The sequence below is a fragment of the Bos taurus genome, chromosome 11 (assembly GCF_002263795.3).
Source record: "Bos taurus isolate L1 Dominette 01449 registration number 42190680 breed Hereford chromosome 11, ARS-UCD2.0, whole genome shotgun sequence".
NCBI classification, from domain to species: Eukaryota; Metazoa; Chordata; class Mammalia; order Artiodactyla; family Bovidae; genus Bos; species Bos taurus.
Genome location: NC_037338.1, coordinates 82,955,860 through 82,971,753, shown reverse-complemented (window position 1 = coordinate 82,971,753; position 15,894 = coordinate 82,955,860). Strand labels below are relative to the sequence as shown.

The 15,894-nt window shown below is 60.8% G+C and overlaps 3 protein-coding genes across 4 annotated transcripts in view; 1 reads left to right on the top strand and 2 right to left on the bottom strand.

The window, feature by feature from the left end:
* NBAS (NBAS subunit of NRZ tethering complex) overlaps nucleotides 1-15,894 on the bottom strand; it is a gene marked incomplete in the record, with an annotated part of 468,052 nt that overhangs the window by 235,591 nt on the left and 216,567 nt on the right.
* On the bottom strand, nucleotides 3,178-15,082 carry PGGHG (protein-glucosylgalactosylhydroxylysine glucosidase). Of its 2 annotated transcripts, none has more exons than XM_024999534.2 (14): nucleotides 14,847-15,082; nucleotides 14,332-14,615; nucleotides 13,752-13,962; nucleotides 13,243-13,678; nucleotides 12,534-12,761; nucleotides 12,045-12,176; nucleotides 11,738-11,849; nucleotides 11,491-11,563; nucleotides 10,979-11,115; nucleotides 10,708-10,841; nucleotides 10,494-10,589; nucleotides 10,324-10,421; nucleotides 10,038-10,249; nucleotides 3,178-4,818 (listed from the first exon to the last, which is right to left on the bottom strand). In XM_024999534.2, the coding sequence occupies exons 2-14, from the start codon at nucleotides 14,588-14,590 to the stop codon at nucleotides 4,742-4,744; spliced, it is 2,205 nt and encodes a 734-aa protein (XP_024855302.1). In that variant the 5' UTR covers nucleotides 14,591-14,615; nucleotides 14,847-15,082; the 3' UTR covers nucleotides 3,178-4,741. The 2 variants fall into 2 exon arrangements, with proteins under 2 accessions (XP_024855302.1, XP_010799035.2); XM_010800733.4 differs by having other exon boundaries at nucleotides 3,357-9,963; nucleotides 12,534-12,653.
* On the top strand, nucleotides 5,526-6,896 carry IFITM5 (interferon induced transmembrane protein 5). Its single transcript, NM_001081724.2, has 2 exons — nucleotides 5,526-5,750; nucleotides 6,415-6,896. The coding sequence occupies exons 1-2, from the start codon at nucleotides 5,559-5,561 to the stop codon at nucleotides 6,625-6,627; spliced, it is 405 nt and encodes a 134-aa protein (NP_001075193.1). The 5' UTR covers nucleotides 5,526-5,558; the 3' UTR covers nucleotides 6,628-6,896.

Below are 15,894 nucleotides of genomic sequence, written 5' to 3'. Positions count from 1 at the left end.
CTTCTTCAGCATTACTGGTCAGGGCATAGACTTGGATTACTGTGATATTGAATGGTTTGCCTTGGAAACAAACAGAGAGGGGATCAGGGGGCAGACAGACTGAAAACCACAATCACAGACAACTAGCCAATCTGTCACACGGACCACAGCTTGTCTAACTCAATGAAACTAAGCCCTGCCGTGTGGGGCCACCCAAGACAGACGGGTCATGGTGGAGAGGTCTGACAGATGTGGTCCACCGGAGAAGGGAATGGCAAACCACTTCAGTATTCTTGCCTTGAGAACCCCATGAACGGTACAAAAAGGCAAAAAGATAGGACACTGAAAGATGAACTCCCCAGGTCGGTAGGTGCCTAATATGTTACTGGAGCTCAGTGGAGAAATAGCTGCAGAAAGAATGAAGGGATGGAGCCAAAGCAAAAACAATACCCAGTTGTGGATGTGACTGGTGGTAGAAGCAAGGTCTGACGCTGTAAAGAGCAATATTGCATAGGAACCTGGAATGTTAGGTCCATGAATCAAGCAAATTGGAAGTGGTCAAACAAGAGATAGCAAGAGTGAACGTTGACATTCTAGGAACCAGCGAACTAAGATGGGCTGGAATGGGTGAATTTAACTCAGATGACCATTATATCTACTACTGTGGGCAGGAATCCCTTAGAAGAAATGGAGTGGCCATCATGGTCAACAAGAGTCCGAAATGCAGTACTTGGATGCAATCTCAAAAATGACAGAATGATCTCTGTTTGTTTCCTGTTTTTTGTAGGTGCAGTTAATAGATTACTTCACAGTTACATCCAAAGTGAGATGGCATCGCAATGCCTAGACCCATTAGAGAAAATCAGGCAGAACAGTAAAACTTTCTTCTAGGACTTTAGAAAAGAGATTCTGACTATATCTAGATATTCAGTTATTTTCCGTCTCTTTAATATGATTTCATTGTCATTTTACTGTCTCCCATCTGTCTTGCAGTAGAACTGACATGTGCCAATTCCAATGCTGGATAGGATTAATTTGTATTTGGAACATGAATATGATACACAGGAGTAGGTTAAATGTTTTGGGTCATATAGTTTAGCCATCAAAGTCAAGGTGTTAGTCACTCAGTCATGTCCAATTCTTTGTGACCCCATGGGCTGCAACCCGCCAGGCTCCTCTGTCCATGGAATTCTCCAGGCAAGCATACTGGAGTGGGTTGCCATTATCTTCTTCAGGGGATCTTCCTGACCCAGGGATCGAACCCAGGTCTCCTTGAGCCATCTTGAGCCACCAGGGAAGCCCTATAATTAGCCATGTTGAGTTTTCAAAACAAATTTCAGATTTGCTACCATTCTGGGGCTTCTTCTGTGGCTTGGTGGTAAAGAATCTGCCTGCCAATGCAGGAGACGAGAGTTTGATCCCAGTCGGGAAGATCTCCTGGAGGATGAAATGGCAACCCACTCCAGTACTTTTGCCTGGAGCATCCCATGGACAGAGAAGCATGGTGGGCTAGAGTCCATGCAGTCACAGACAGCTGGACATGACTGAGCCACTGAGCATAAAAGCCTTTCTCTCCTTGGCTGCTCTGCCAGCCCTGTGCGTAGCTGAAGTTCCCAAGGGTGGAGCATTTGGCCAGCAGGATCCTGGGGGAAGGAGCCTCCTGTCTGCTCTAGGTAAGAAGAGAGCATTCCCAGGTGATGCTAGTTCCATAGGGTCGCACAGAGTCAGACACACCTAAAGTGACTTAGCACGCATGTTGAATTCAATTGTTGACAGGTATTGTTTAGTTCCCAAGTCATGTCCAACTCTCTGCGACCCCATGAACTGCAGCACGCCAGACTTCCCTGTCCTTCACTATCTCCCTCAAACTCATGGCTATTGAGTCAGTGATGCCATCCAACCATCTCATCCTCTATTGCCCCCTTCTCCTCCTGCGCTCAATCTTTCACAGCATCTGGGTCTTTTCCAATGAATCGGCTCTTTACATTAGGTGGCCAAAGTATTAGAGCTTCAGCTTCAGCATCAGTCCTTCCAACAAATATTCAGGTATAAACTGCTTTATAAAAGGGTGGGGACAAGGGCAGGGCCATAGCCCCAGGTGCAGACCAGCAGTGGACAGGGGAGCTCGTGGGGTGCCTGTCATGGGCAATAGCCTCTGCTATCCTGCACAAACTATAAAGTCCTCTGGTGGTGGTCAGGTCTGCACACACAAGAACAATCAGCCTGATGGTCAGGAGGCCCAGGCCCAGGGTGCAGATGTCCAGGCACTGGGGGTGGGGCATGGCTCTGGGCCCCGGTGGTATTGGCCACCATCTTCCGGTCCCTAGACTAGGGGAGAAGAGGTGGTGAGGGTCCAGGTGACAGCCAGGGGCCGTGACTCAGGGGCCCCCCTGCTGGACTGCAGTGCCCGTCCTTTCCGCCCATCCCCTGGGGCCTGAGCAGGCCAGTGCCCGGTGGGCCCCCCGTCCTGGGCCTCCATCTCTTCCTCCCAGACTCTCAGCCTCCCCAGGAGCCCTGGGGCTCGCCCTCCCTCCGCTCTAGCCCCTTCGCTGGCCACTCACCCAGCAGGGGGCAGTGTCCTTTCAGCGCCTTTCTGTTATCTGGACCAGATTCGAGATCTGAATTTATCTGAGTGTGAAGGATATAACTTTTCTAAGGAGGCTGGGAAGGAGGACGTCTTGGGACAATGGAGACAGAGACCCCCCATCCCCACCCCTTGGGCACCCACAGCCTTGCCTTGGTTGCACTGGGCAACCAATCTCTCACTGGGAGGGTCCCCCAAGCCGCAGTTTTCAGAGTTCCCTATTTTGGATGTAAAACCCCAGCCCCCCAAATCTGTCTCAGCACCTATGTGGGAACTGTGAGTCCCAACGCACAGTTTCCGGTCGGTGTGGGGCCCCCTGCTGCACTATTCACGTGTGGAGTTCTGCTGGTCCAACCCTCTCCCAGTCCTCAGACTCCACGTTAGGAACTGTTGGTGTTTACCATCCGGAGTCGGGCTGGGTCTCATTTAAAAACCGAACTGGATCTTGAAATGAGTTACTTCCAGTTTAAGCTGGAGTGGGTCTCATGCAAGTCCTACTGGGAATGCAGAATTTACAAGTTAGAAAGACAAGCAGCAAAAACTGGTAGTGCAGATTAAGCATTTAAAAGCTGCTACACCACTGGCCTCCTGACCTAAGGACTCACATGTTAGGGTAGGTTGGTTATGGAATTGGTTGTATTGACTCCAGATTGCTCATCAAACCCAAGAAAACTGAGCAGCGAGGTACACCACGAATCACGCACAATCTGCATTGCAGCAGCAAGTCCTTTTGAGGTATTTGTTTGTCTCAGACAGAACCCACAGATTAGATATAAGAAAGGAGCTCGCCACCTGCCGGCCAACTGTTTACTTTATATCTAAGAACTGTCTCAGAAGCTGTATATATCACAAAAATGGCAAAGTCCTACTAAAACCACCTAGAACAGAATGGCCATTTATGAGGGATATTCCAAGTAGGTAATATAACATAAAAGGTGGACCTGGAAGCAAATTCCCTGAATCAAAGAAGTTGAAGGAAACATGTGCTTCACGCTGTAACAAGCCCACTCTGGCTGCTGTAGAGGGAATGCAGAGCGGCTGCGCTAATCCAGGGGAAGGGCTCTTGACTTGGCCTCAGTGGCGCTGAGATTCTGCCCATTCTGGAATTGGGACCAAGTAGATTCGGTGTGAGGGGCAGGGGATGGGTGGAGCTGGATGGGTGAGGGATGTATAATTAAAGCCCAATAGATTAAAATTCCTTTAAGAAATGAGTAATACAAAGATTAAGGCACATCTGATACAGCTTCTTGAAGGGCTGCTCAAAGATTTATAGGCAGAGGATAAATTGGCTCTGACGAGAGAAAGAAGACGATGTGTCTCAGTGCTCACCTCTTCCAGTGGCAGGTAAAGTGTGAAGAAGAGGACCATCATGCAAGGTGGCCAGTGGCCACCTCCTGTGCCAGGGGCGGGGACTGGGCAGAGGGCACAGTGGAGTGAATGCTTGTGTTCCCCCAAATTCCTACTGAAATGCTAAAGTGATGGTATTAGGAGGTTAGAAGGTCATGAGGGTGGATCCCTCCCTCAGCTCCTTCCACCAGTGAGGAGCAGAGGAAAGTAGGCTGTCTGCAATAAGGGCCCATCCACGCTGGCACCCTTATCTTGGACCTTCAAGCCTTAAGAAAAGTGAGAGATGCATTTCTATTATTTATGAGTCACTGGTCTGGGCACTAGCTGTAGCAGTCCCAACTCAGACAGAAGGTTTGGGAGCCTGAGGTCTCTCTTAGAGGAGCAGGCTGGAGAGCCCAGGAGCCCTCCTCCACGGAGGGGGCACTTGGTTACATCAATCTCAGTCAGTTCAGTCACTCAGTCGTGTCCGACTCTATGACCCCATGGACTGCAGCACCCCAGGCTTCCCTGTCCATCATCAACTCCTGGAGCTTGCTCAAACTTATGTCCATCGAGTCGGTGATGTCATCCAACCATCTCATCCTCTGTCATCCCCTTCTCTTCCTGCATTCAGTCTTTCCCAGCATCAGGGTCTTTTCCAATGAGTCAGCTCTTTGCATCCAGTGGCCAAAGTATTGGAGTTTTAGCTTCAGCATCAGTCCTTCCAATGAATACTCGGACTGATTTCCTTTAGGATGGACTGGTTTGATCTCCTTGCAGTCCAAGGGACTCTCAAGAGTCTTCTCCAACATCACAGTTTAAAAGTATTAATTCTTTGGTGCTCAGCTTTCTTTATAGTCCAACTCTTACATCCAATCTGGCCCTTGACATACATGGGATTCGCAGGCACACAGATGCTGCTGGGCCGTCTGGAGGGAGATGAAACCAGGCTTAAGACATAAAAAGCTCACCCCCCACAAACAGCTCTGGACTGGGGAGGAAGCAGCAGCCAGCCTGAGAGGCAGCTGCCTGCCATGAGGGAGGAGGGCTCCCTGCAGCTTCCACCAGCAGGGCCAGGTCAAGGCCCGCCCCCCAACACGCGCACCCCCGGCTTTCTCTCTCCACACTCCGTTTTCTCCTTAGCACTGTCCAGTTCCACCTGGATGTGGCCTGCTTCCTTCCACCGGCACTCACGGGGACTGTCATATCCCTAAGGCTGGACACGGGTGATCAGACGGTGATCTGGGCATTGCCGAGGACAGCAGAAGCCAAGGCGGCCACCCAGCCACATTGGCCCTGACCCGGCGCCTCCACCCGCTTTTGTCCGCGGGGGAGGGGGCTCTGGTGGGCAGACCGCAGCCACAGCGTGCCTCGGCCGGCCGCCTTCGATGGGGGCTTCCCAGCTGGACCCCAGGATAGGAGGGGCTCCGGCGGCTCCCCACCGCCCGCCAGCCTGCGGGTAGCGTTTCCCGGTGAGGGGGTAGCTCTCCGAGGGGCGGGGCTCCCTGCGGGGCGGGCGGTGGGCTCGCGGGCGGGGCGGCGCTCGGCGGGCTGTCATTTGTCGTTATATTTAGCGGCGGGCGATCAGCCGGGCGGCGGCGAGGGCTATAAGCGGCGGGGCGCCCACCCTCGAAGCAGGAGTCCGAGCGAGGAGACGGCGCTGGAACCCATGGACACGTCGTACCCCCGCGAGGACCCCCGGGCCCCGACGCCCCGCAAGGCCGACGGCAACGCCCACACGGCCCTGACGCTGGGGGCTCCGCGACCCCCACCTCGAGACCACTTGATCTGGTCCGTGTTCAGCACCCTCTACCTGAACCTGTGCTGTCTCGGCTTCCTGGCGCTGGCCTACTCCATCAAGGTGGGCCTGGGGGGCTTCGTGGGGGCCCAGGAGCATTTCATGGGGGCTGCTTATCAAGCCGGAATGCAGGAGGACTCTGCTGGGTGTCTTCCAGCCTGATGGTGGGGGGAGGCCTGCCTCCCATGAGGGCTTCTGAGTCTGACTGCTGTTCATAAAAATGAAGGGCGGTGTCTAGTCTGTCCCAAAGAACCCAGGGTAGATCAGGCCTTACCGAAGGGGGTCTCTTCTTTCAAATGGGGCTTTTCACACGTGGGGGCTCCTGTTAGCACAGCTTCCTAGCTTCAGCTCCTGTGGTGGCGGCCTCCCAGCACCAATGAGGACTCCCTACCCTCGGGAGTCGTGGAAGGTAGATGCTGGCTTGGGATGGCCACTGGGTCCATTAACTGGAGTGGGAGGGTGCAGCGGCTCCCCTAAGCCTCACCTTTGGCTGAACCTTTTACCACCCAAGGCCCCCCAAGGAAGGTCGAGCCCATGTGTCTAGCTGAGGGCAGTGAAGGGAGTGAGCCCAGCCCAGACAGTATCCCCTCAGGCCTCTCCCCTCCATCCAGGTTTTGGGTCCATCATGGGTCCCCCAAGGTGTGGACTCTGGCTGCCTGGGATGGGGGTGGCGGGGCCCGCAGTGCCTGCGAACCTATAGAGACCTGGCCCTGCTGCTGGTCCGCAGGCCCGAGACCAGAAGGTGGCTGGAGATCTGGAGGCAGCCCGGCGTCTCGGCTCCAAAGCCAAGTGCTACAACATCCTGGCCACGATGTGGGCGCTGGTGCCGCCGGTCCTGCTCCTGGTGCTGCTGGTGACCGGCGCCCTGCACCTGTCTCGGCTGGCCAAGGGCTCTGCCGCCTTCTTCAGCACCAAGTTCGATGACGCCGACTATGACTGACAGGCCGGGCCCTGTCCCTGTCCTGACCAGGGACCCCAACCCCAGGGCTCTACCCCAGCCCCCTGGAGCCCTGACCATCTACAGGGCTGAGGCCTACCCCCGCCCTAGCCCGGGCATCTAACACTGACTCTGAAGGTCTTTCACTCCGGCCTCAGGGACTTCCCCTCAGCTCGATGCCCCCAGTTCCCTAACCCCTGGCCCTCAGGCCAGCTCCTTCCTCCCCACTCACCAGCCTCGGCTGTTCAATTAAAAAGACCTGGTTCCAGAAAGTGCCTTCTGGGACTGTTCCTGGCTGGGGCTGGGGAGGGCGTCTTCCCGAGGCGAGCCACCCCCGGCACCACCACAGCAAGGCCCCCCGGGCTGCCCCCAGCGTCCGCGGCGGGCCGCTGTGTCCCGCTGGCTTGGCGGTGCCGACGGTCCCCTTCGTGCAGGCACCAGGCAGCTTGCGGCTTCTGGGTGGAGGCGCCTGAGTATTTTAGAATGAAGTTGGGGAACTTGGGCTTTTGATCTCTGCCACGCTGTGGTTTAGTGGCTGCTCTTCCAGAACATGTGTGGTGAGTCTCCGAGTCCACGTGTGTGCCCATCCTCGAGTCAGTGTGTGTGCACGCCTGTTAAGGGGACTCCCTGGCCAGTGAGATCCGTCCTTGCCCTGCACGTTCCTGTCTGTGGCTGGGCCTGTGCTGACCTCCCTCTTTGTGTCACGCTGTCCTCCTGACCTCACATTCCTTTAATTCTGATTGATCTCTGTCCCAGCAGTGGGTTCCCTCCCTCCTAGATCAGGGGGGCTGGACAAAGACACACAAGCAGACAGGCGCAGTCACACCACCATCCGTGCACACGCCCATCACACACACAGCACAGGAGCACCCCCAACAACTGTACAGAGAGGAGACACTTGGGGTGAGGACATTTCTAAGTGTCTTTGGCACAAGTACTTCCCTATTTTACCTTCCTGTGCAACCCCCTACTAGATGCAGAGAAGGGGGTTGCTAAACACACACGCACACTCTGTGTGGCTGGGGCGAGGCCCTTGGGGCCTTGCTGTGGCCAGGCCAATGACAGGGCAGGCTAATTGCAGGGGCCTTAACCACAGGGTGGCTCAGGGCTTCGAGCACCCCACCCATGGCCCCTTCCCACCCGGCCTGGGCTGGGGGTGGAGGTCTCTGTGGATCTGCTGTATTTGGAGCCCCTGGAGTAGCCCCCATCCTGTGACAGCCAACAGCTGGCCCAGCTGTCTCTACCACACGCCAGCAGTGATGAGTCCCAGCTGCAGGCCAGCGGTGCCCCAGCCCCGTGCCGACCGTGTGCTGCTCTGAGCCAGCCCGAGACAGAGGTTGTGCTGGAGGGACCTGGGCTGGAGGAGTTCTGCCCCTTCCTGGGCTGGGCCTACACTGGACCAAGGACAAGGCCAGTGCTCAGACTAGCATGCAGGCGGTGTTTCAACATGAAGCTCCAGGTCTGACCCAGGGAGGGAACAACCCATGCTGGACACAGAGGCCGGGGGCTGGGGTCAGCCTGCGTGTGGTCGCATACACGTCTCCAAGCAGGGGATGGTTTGCTGCTCCCCACATTCGGTGAGGGGAGCAGAGTGTCCAGCCCACACCCAGGTGAGGACAGAGAATGTGCAGTTAGGCCAGGTACAGATGAAGTCACCAGCAATGCTTCCTGCCTCAGGAAGGGACCTGGTCAAGTTCAGACAGTGGGCTGCCGTGGACTGGATCAGCCAGACAGCACACAGCCAGGCTGCCACCCTGTTAAGGCCCCTCAGAGGGTTGCCCTTCCCCTGCACAGGTGGGTGCACACACACACGCATGGCACACACGCCTGACACACACGCCTGGGGAAATGTCAGCTTATGTCAGTCCTGTGGACAAAGGGCCGCCTGCCAGCCCCACCTAATGCCTGTGCCCACATCTGGCTCCAGGGCTGCAAAGCCAAGTGTCTGCTTCATGGGGACCATCCGTGGCCAAAATGCTTGGCTCCAGCAGACCTCCTGGGCCTTTGCTGCACTGCCAGCAGCTGAATGAGAGCCTGTAGGCACCCGGGGGAGCCCCATCAAGCGCTGCCTCCATTCTGAGGCCACGTGCACTCAGGAAGCTGGTCTGTAGCTCGGCCACGCTCCCTGCAGCCGCACGCAGGCAGGCCCTGGTGACCCCAGCTCCTCCGCCACCCTGTCCTCTCTTCCTCAGGGGCTTCAGTTTATCACAGTTCACCTGCTGGTCTCTGCTTTTGGGAGAACTTGGGCTAATTCTCCACTGAGAACGGAGAGCAGCAGTTTGCCAGACGAAGGCCGCAGGGGGTGGTGGTGGGGTGGGGAGGGAGGCAGGTGCAGACGTGATGGGACCCACTTACTTGTTCCACACGAGCAAGGGAAGGGAAGCCTGACTTTTGACGAGAGCCTCCCTTTCAGGAGGGTGCCCGTTGGCTCCTCACCACAGACACAGTTTGCCCGGCACCGACCGAGCTTTACTTCCCCAGCAGACGCCATCCCACCCTGGAAGACCCAAGAGCCCAAGTCAGCTGTGCCAGCTGGGGGGCTCAGGCCCGGAGCAGACAGCAGGTGGAGCCTCGGCCGAGGCCGCGTGCCCAGGCCAGGCAGGCTCAGCACCGCAGCCCCATCCTTCCCGCTGGTCGGGGGGGAGAGCAGGTCCCTGCTCCACACCCCACACCCCTTCCTTCCTCGAGGAAGGCATGTGACAGAGACCATCAGATGTGACCGAAGTGGCCCAGAGGCAAGAGAAGCCAAGGACTGAGGGTGCTGGGCCCCCCGGCAGTCCAGGAGCACCTGGGCTCAGGCGTGTGACACACAGTCCCTGGTGGTGAAGCTGCGGCCCAGGTCCTAAGTCCTCCCCACGCCCTGCACCCCGCGGTCCTCCCCAGAGAGGCCTGCACCTGCCTCAGTCTTCTTCGCAGAACTGGCCCCTCAGGAAGGGCACGAGGGGCCTGGGAGCAGACAGGGCTGAGCAGCAGGGAAGCGGCCTGTCCACGGGGGTCACTGGGGGCTCGGCTAGAGGCAGCGGCTTGAACTCAGGCCAGAGGGAGCCTGGCTGCCATATAGAGGCGGGTGGGGGTCCAGGAGGGCATTGAGAAGGGGCGGGTACAGCCACTTGGGGGCACCCGTGGGGGGCGTGGCCGGGGGGGCAACCCTGGCCATCTGCAGGGAGGGGCTCATGAAGCTTCAGGGCCCAAGGGTGTCCCAGAGCGGGGCCTGCGGGCTCGGGGCAGCTGTTCAACGTCTTTAGAAAGCCTCCCAGGAAGTTCGTGGGGCAGCGCGTGCGGCCTACAGGCCTGACCTTTGTATCCGACCCGCTGAGCAGGGAAAACAGACTCTCCGTCCTGCAGGGAGAGGGGCATCGTGGGGCGAGGCACACAATGGGGCCGCCTTGGGTGGGGTCTGGGGGGTGGCCTACCTGGAGGCAGGGGGAGGCGAGTACGTGACGGCCACAGCTCGGCTTCCAGAGAGGGGGCCCAAGGCCCTGCCTGGGCCGTGACCTCGACTGTCACGAAGCCCACAGAGAGGGAGAAGTCAAGCCTGCTCCCCTGGTAGGAGATGCCAGAGACACACACTGCAGAGATCCCCACCGGACACATGGGGTTGAAAGTCAGACCGGCCCTGGTGATCCTGGGGGGAAGGGAAGGTTCTGTGAGGAGGGCAGGGGGCAGCAGGCAATCACCCTCCGCTGCCAATGCACTCACCTGAACCCCGTGACCCCGAAGAGCACCGCCTGCAGGAAGCCCCCCATGCCCGTCAGGAAGTTCACAGCACCCGACCCGTCTGCATTCTCCGTCCACACCTGCAGGGGCGAGGTGGTCAGGGCAGGGCTGGGCACGGTGGGCATGGAGGGCCAGGCTGGGGCCAGGCTGACCTTGAAGGGCTCCGTGACGTTGGCGAAGCTCCTCTCCAGGAGGGCCCATGCCCGCCCTGGGTCCTTCAGCTCCATCCAGCCCACCGCAAACATGCTCTGGGGTCAGAGGACATGCTGGCATGAGGCCCACAGCACAGGGAGGGGATACTGAGGCCAATGGAACAATGCCAAGGTGCTGTGAGGACCACCACCCCACGCCCCGCAGTCTCCTTACCCAGGTCATGGCGGGGCCATGGGGGGACGTCACAGCCTCATAAATCTCCAGGTTTTGCCTGCGAACGTGGGGACTCAGGGGGAAGGGGACAGGATACCCCAGGAGCACAACATCTGCCTGCTTCACTTCCTCTCCTGGCAGGGGAGGGCAAGGTGCTGCTGAAGGGGTGGGGGTGGGGTGGGGACTGCTCTGTTAGGAAGGGGGTGTCCAGGTGGACACAAGGTCCTGTGGGAGGACAGAAGGGCCTTGAAAGAGCTGCGAGTCCACTCACCAGGCCGGTACCCATCAAACTCAGGGTGAAAGTTCAGTTTCGGGTCAAAGGGCACCTTGATCTTATCAGCCACCACCAGCCACTGGTTGGGGACAGGATGCCCCAGGTCCTGGGCCAGGGCAGCAGCAAAGCGCAAGCTAGGAGCAGAGGTGGCAGGGCAGGGGTGAGGCGGGGGTGGGGGCAGGGGGAGGGGGCAGGGGTGAAGCAGGGGGAGGGGCAGAGGGAGGCGGGGGGAGGGAACGGGGGAGGGGGCAGGGGGAGGGGGCAGGGGTGAGGTGGGGGAGGGGCAGGGGAGGTGGGGGAGGGAACAGGGGGGAGGGGGCAGGGGTGAGGCAGGGGGAGGTGGGGGAGGGGCAGGGGAGGTGGGGGAGGGAACAGGGGGAGGGGGCAGGGGTGAGGCAGGGGGAGGTGGGGGGAGGGGCAGGGGGAGGTGGGGGGAAGGGGGCAGGGGGAGGTGGGCTGCAGCCACCACACTCCTTCCCCTTCTCAGTGGAGGAAGGGTGGGGTCTGACCTGTTCTGGACCAAGACGTTGGTGTACACAGAGTTGTTGACCCCTGGGTGGTACTCATCGGGGGGCATGACTCCTGGGCACAGAAGGGCAAGATGGTACTTCTTGGAGGGGCTTAGGGACCTGCCCTGTCCCAGTAGCCACTGTGGGGCTGGCGGTCACACATGTCCACCTGCCCCTCCACTCGTGACTGTCCACGCTCCACATCCCTTGCCTGTCACCCACACTCCCGCGACGGCCACGCTCTCACCCTTCAGGTGGTACTTCTCCTCCTCAGGGTTCCACTCTACGCGGCTGCACCAAAACTCAGCCACGGCCCTGACCACGTCCCAGCCACCAGCCTCTCGGAAGAGCTCCAAGTCCTGAGGGGAAGGGGCACGTCAGAGGCCATGACGCCTGTGATTCTAGCTCCCACCGGTGACTGCATTTCTCGTCAAGGCCCGCCCTCTGAGCGCCCAGCAGTGAAGGCCTGGCTCCGAGATGCTCCACAGGACTAGCCCCAGACAGGCAGTCGTGCAGCGTGGAGAGTCGCCCCGGGGGGCACAGTGACACCTCACCTGGGTGGTGTGGTAGTACAGCTGGAAGGCCAGCACCACAGCCCCGTTGACGTGGATCTCCTGGGTCCCGTAGATGGCTTCAGGGCAGACCTCCAGGCCAGAGCCCGCGCTCTCCCAGGCAAACTTGGCTCCCTGGGGGTTGGGGGATGGAGCAGATGACTGTGTTCCTGGGGGCCAGGGGTAGTCCGCTCCTTTCCCTTCGCTGCCAGCCTTCAGCCATGGAGGGCAGACAGAGGTGGGGGCCGCTGTGGGGCCCTGCGGGCTCTGAGTGCCCACGGTGTCCCTGCCGTGGGCCAGCTTGCTTCTGCCCGGCATCTACTGTGTCCCTGCCCTGGGGCAGGGCAGCGAGGGAAGCCCTGCAGGGCCCCTTGGGCTGTTGTTCCCACTTGTGCAGTACAGGCTGGGGGAGGGATCCAAGACGTCCGGGTCCCACGCACCGAGGGGGCCTGAGAGGGGTGTGGGGCCTCAGGCCCTTTGGGGGCCCCTTACCTGGTAGCCCAGGCTCCGGGCGTTGTCCAGGGCCCCGCTGAGTGTCCGGATGCGGTACTGCAGGAGAGCCTTGGCGGCCTCCGGGTGGAGCAGCAGGAGACCCGGGAGCACCCAGAGGTCCTGGAGCACAGCCATGGAAGAACCCCTGGTCTCTCCCTGCAGCCACATCCAGCTTCCTCCTCCAGTGCGCCCCCAGGTCTGTCCCCGATGACGCTCTGCCCGCCAACCCTATGGCCACATCCCCCAAACCAAGACACTCCTCAGACCTGGTGGGCACTGCGTCTGTTGGGGCTCAGGCCAGAGTCTGGGTGTGGGGAGCGGGTGGAGGGCCCCGCGGTCACCTGGTCCTGGCTGCCTCACCTTCCTCCACCCTCCCTCCCCTCAGCAGCCCCAGGGGTGTTTCCAGAGCACACTGCTGGCTGTGCCCTTCCCCAGGTAGAGTCTGCGTGGCCTCCTCGGCCCTTCTACAGTGACTCCTTCCCCAGAGGGGAGTACCTCTCCCCCGGGCCAGGAGTCCTGCAGCTGCGTAGCTCTGGGCCTCTGCACCTTCTGGTCTGACCCCTCCTCCTTCAGCTGTGACTCTGCTGCCCTCAGCAGGCCTCCCCCCGTCACGTCCCTGTGTCTCTCCAGCCGCAGCCCCAACCGGGCAGAGCAGAGGCCCGCAGTGCACGTGGACTGGCGGGTGGAGGGGGGTGGGGGTGGCGCGCACCTGGTCCCAGAAGACGTGGCCCCAGTAGCACTCCCCACGGCTCCCATTGGAGAGGCCCCCGGGGCTGAGGCCATGGCAGACGTATCCCGAGGCCCCGGGCTGGGGCAGGGCGCTGAGCAAGTAGTAGAGGGCGCCACGCAGGGCCTGGCGCAGGGCCAGTGGCCCTTCCACATCCAGGCCACAGTCCGCCCAGAGCTGGGCCCAGGCCTGGGCGTGGGCCGTGTAGAGAGCGTGCCTTGCCTGCAGCTGCAGGGCCTCTGCGAGGCAGGCCTGGGCCTCAGCCTGGCTGCCACCCACCACCGTCAGGAACTCCCACGTCGCATCCTCCTGCCCTTCTCCGAGGGTCAAGGCCAGGGGGACCGGTGTCCACAGCATGTGCACCTCCTGCTGCGCGCCCCCAGGCTGCTCGGGGGTGAGCGTGCGGCCGCACAGGTACCTGCAAGAGGGCAGCCGTGTCTCAGGGACCAGCCTCTCCTCCGCCACCTAGCCGGCCCCCTGCCCATCCTCACCGGGCTCCCTGGAAGTCAGGACCCAGATGCAGGTCCAGGTCTGGGCTTTCTGGGGAGAAGGCTGACTGCAGCCGCACTGTGACCGGCCAGCTCCCCTTGGCCAGGCGGGTGATGGACACACTGAAGGCCAGGACATGAGGCAGTGTGCGGTGGGCATAGATGCGCTGGGAGGCGCGGAAGCTTGGGCCCTCCAGGGTGTGCACGAAGGAACCTGGGAAAGGGTGGAGAGGAAGACGGGGCAATTCTCACACCCGCCCTGGGGCCACCGAGGACAGGTCCAAATCAACGGCCTTTCTGGGCTGGGAGCGAAGTCCCCCTCTCCCTTCAGTGAGGGAGCCACCTCCAAGCCCCAGCTGTCCTGTTCGGGAAGCAACAGCGGCATGGGGGCTGCCAGGCTCCTGCTCGTTCGGGAGCCCCGCCGGCTGGAAGCCCCACAAAGCGGCCGCTCAGAGCCTCCTTTTGCAGGACGCTGGCATCCTGAGTGAGGAGGTGCCGGGATGGGACCTCTGGCCTTCTGCTCGCTTGGAAATGGCGGGGGTGGGGCGGGGTAAGGGCTGGGCGGAGGGCAGGCAGTGGCTACCTGTGTTGGTGTCCAGAACATAGGTCTTGGTTAGCTGCTCTCCAGTCCCTGCTGGGGCCTCCAGCTGGACATTGAGGGGACTGGGCAGAATGGCCCGGTGGGTATCCCCCAAAGCCCCATTGTACACACCGCTCACATGCAGTGTCTCATGATACACGCGTGTGCCCAAGTATGCGTTGGTCACGGTGGCCAAGAGCCGGGGGTCACTGGGCAGAGAACGGGCAGTGAATCTGGTGGCGTCCTCGCCAGCATCCTCCATGGACAGGGTGACTCGGCGGAGGGGCCTGCAAACGTGGGGGACAGAGGCCCCACAATTGGCTGGGCCTCTGTTTTCTGGAACTCCCAAAGCTCTCCTTGGAACTCGGCTAGTGGCCCCAGAGGTGGAGGGAGGGGCGTGTGCCCTCCTGGGTGGCCAGGAAACACCCTCCGCCAGAAGACGCTCACCCCCACCCCCACTATTGATCCAGGGACCCACGGATGCCCCGGCTCCCACCTCAGGGCCGCAGCCCACGAACCGGTCCTGCGGGCAGGAAGGGCGGAGCCTCAGCCCGCGGGCCTCACCCTCCGGGAGGCCAGTCGGTACAGGGCGGGGTGTGGTCAGCAGCTGGGGAAGGGGACGGGCAGGCGGGCCAGAGGCCCCGTCTCTGGGTCCGCAGCCCCGCGGCGTCCCTCGGCTCCAGCGGCGCTGCCCCTCAGGGGCAGGAGGAGAAGCAGCCAGCGGCGGCCGTGCCACCGGAAGGTCCCGCGGTCCCCGCCCCGGGCCGCGCGGGGCGGGCCAGGCGCGCGTCCCCACCCCCGGGCGTGCGCGAGGAGGGCCGAAGGGCGGGCCGGGCTTCTCTGGCGGAGACAGGCCCAGCTCCAGCTTTGCCCTGAGGCTTCTCCAGGGTGGATCTGACAGGGCTTTTTCACCGGTCCCCTCTCCGGCGGCCGGTTCCTTCCTCTCTCCCCGACCGCCCTCTCCCAGGAGAGGTGGGGCCGGGGTTCTCCTCTGGAGCCCCGCCTTCCTTTGTCCCCGCCCCACTGGCTGGCTTTGCACCCCCTCCTCAGTCTCCATCTTCCCCACGTGCCCCCTGCCTCTGGAAGCTCCGGGCTCTGGGCCTGTCTAGACCTTGTCTCTCTAACCCCGGCCTGACCCAAATGACTGTGCTGGGACCACTGGCCCAACCAGACACTCAGATTCAGCCTGTGCCTGAAACCTGGCCTTCCTACCCCTCCCCAGCACAAGCAATGGTGACCTCACCATCCCCCACCCAGGCCCCTCCATCCCCACTCCCAGGGCCCCCACCAGGCCCCCTTCTCGGCTCTCCCCATCCACAGGCACTGCCTCCTCTCAGACCAGGCCACCCTCCTGGGTTGGTGCAGGCCTGCTCTGGCCCCACAGCTCTTGCGAGCAGAGCCACAGCCACCCTGAGAGTAGTTAGGGTCTGCTCAAAGCCTGCCGCGGTGTCCACCTTACCGGCAGGAGGCGCCCCGGCCCCCCCCGCCCCCCGCCCCCCCAGCTGCTACCTGGCTTCCCTGCTGCTTCTGCTACCATCCCAAGCAGGCTCCCTAGTATGGGCTCAG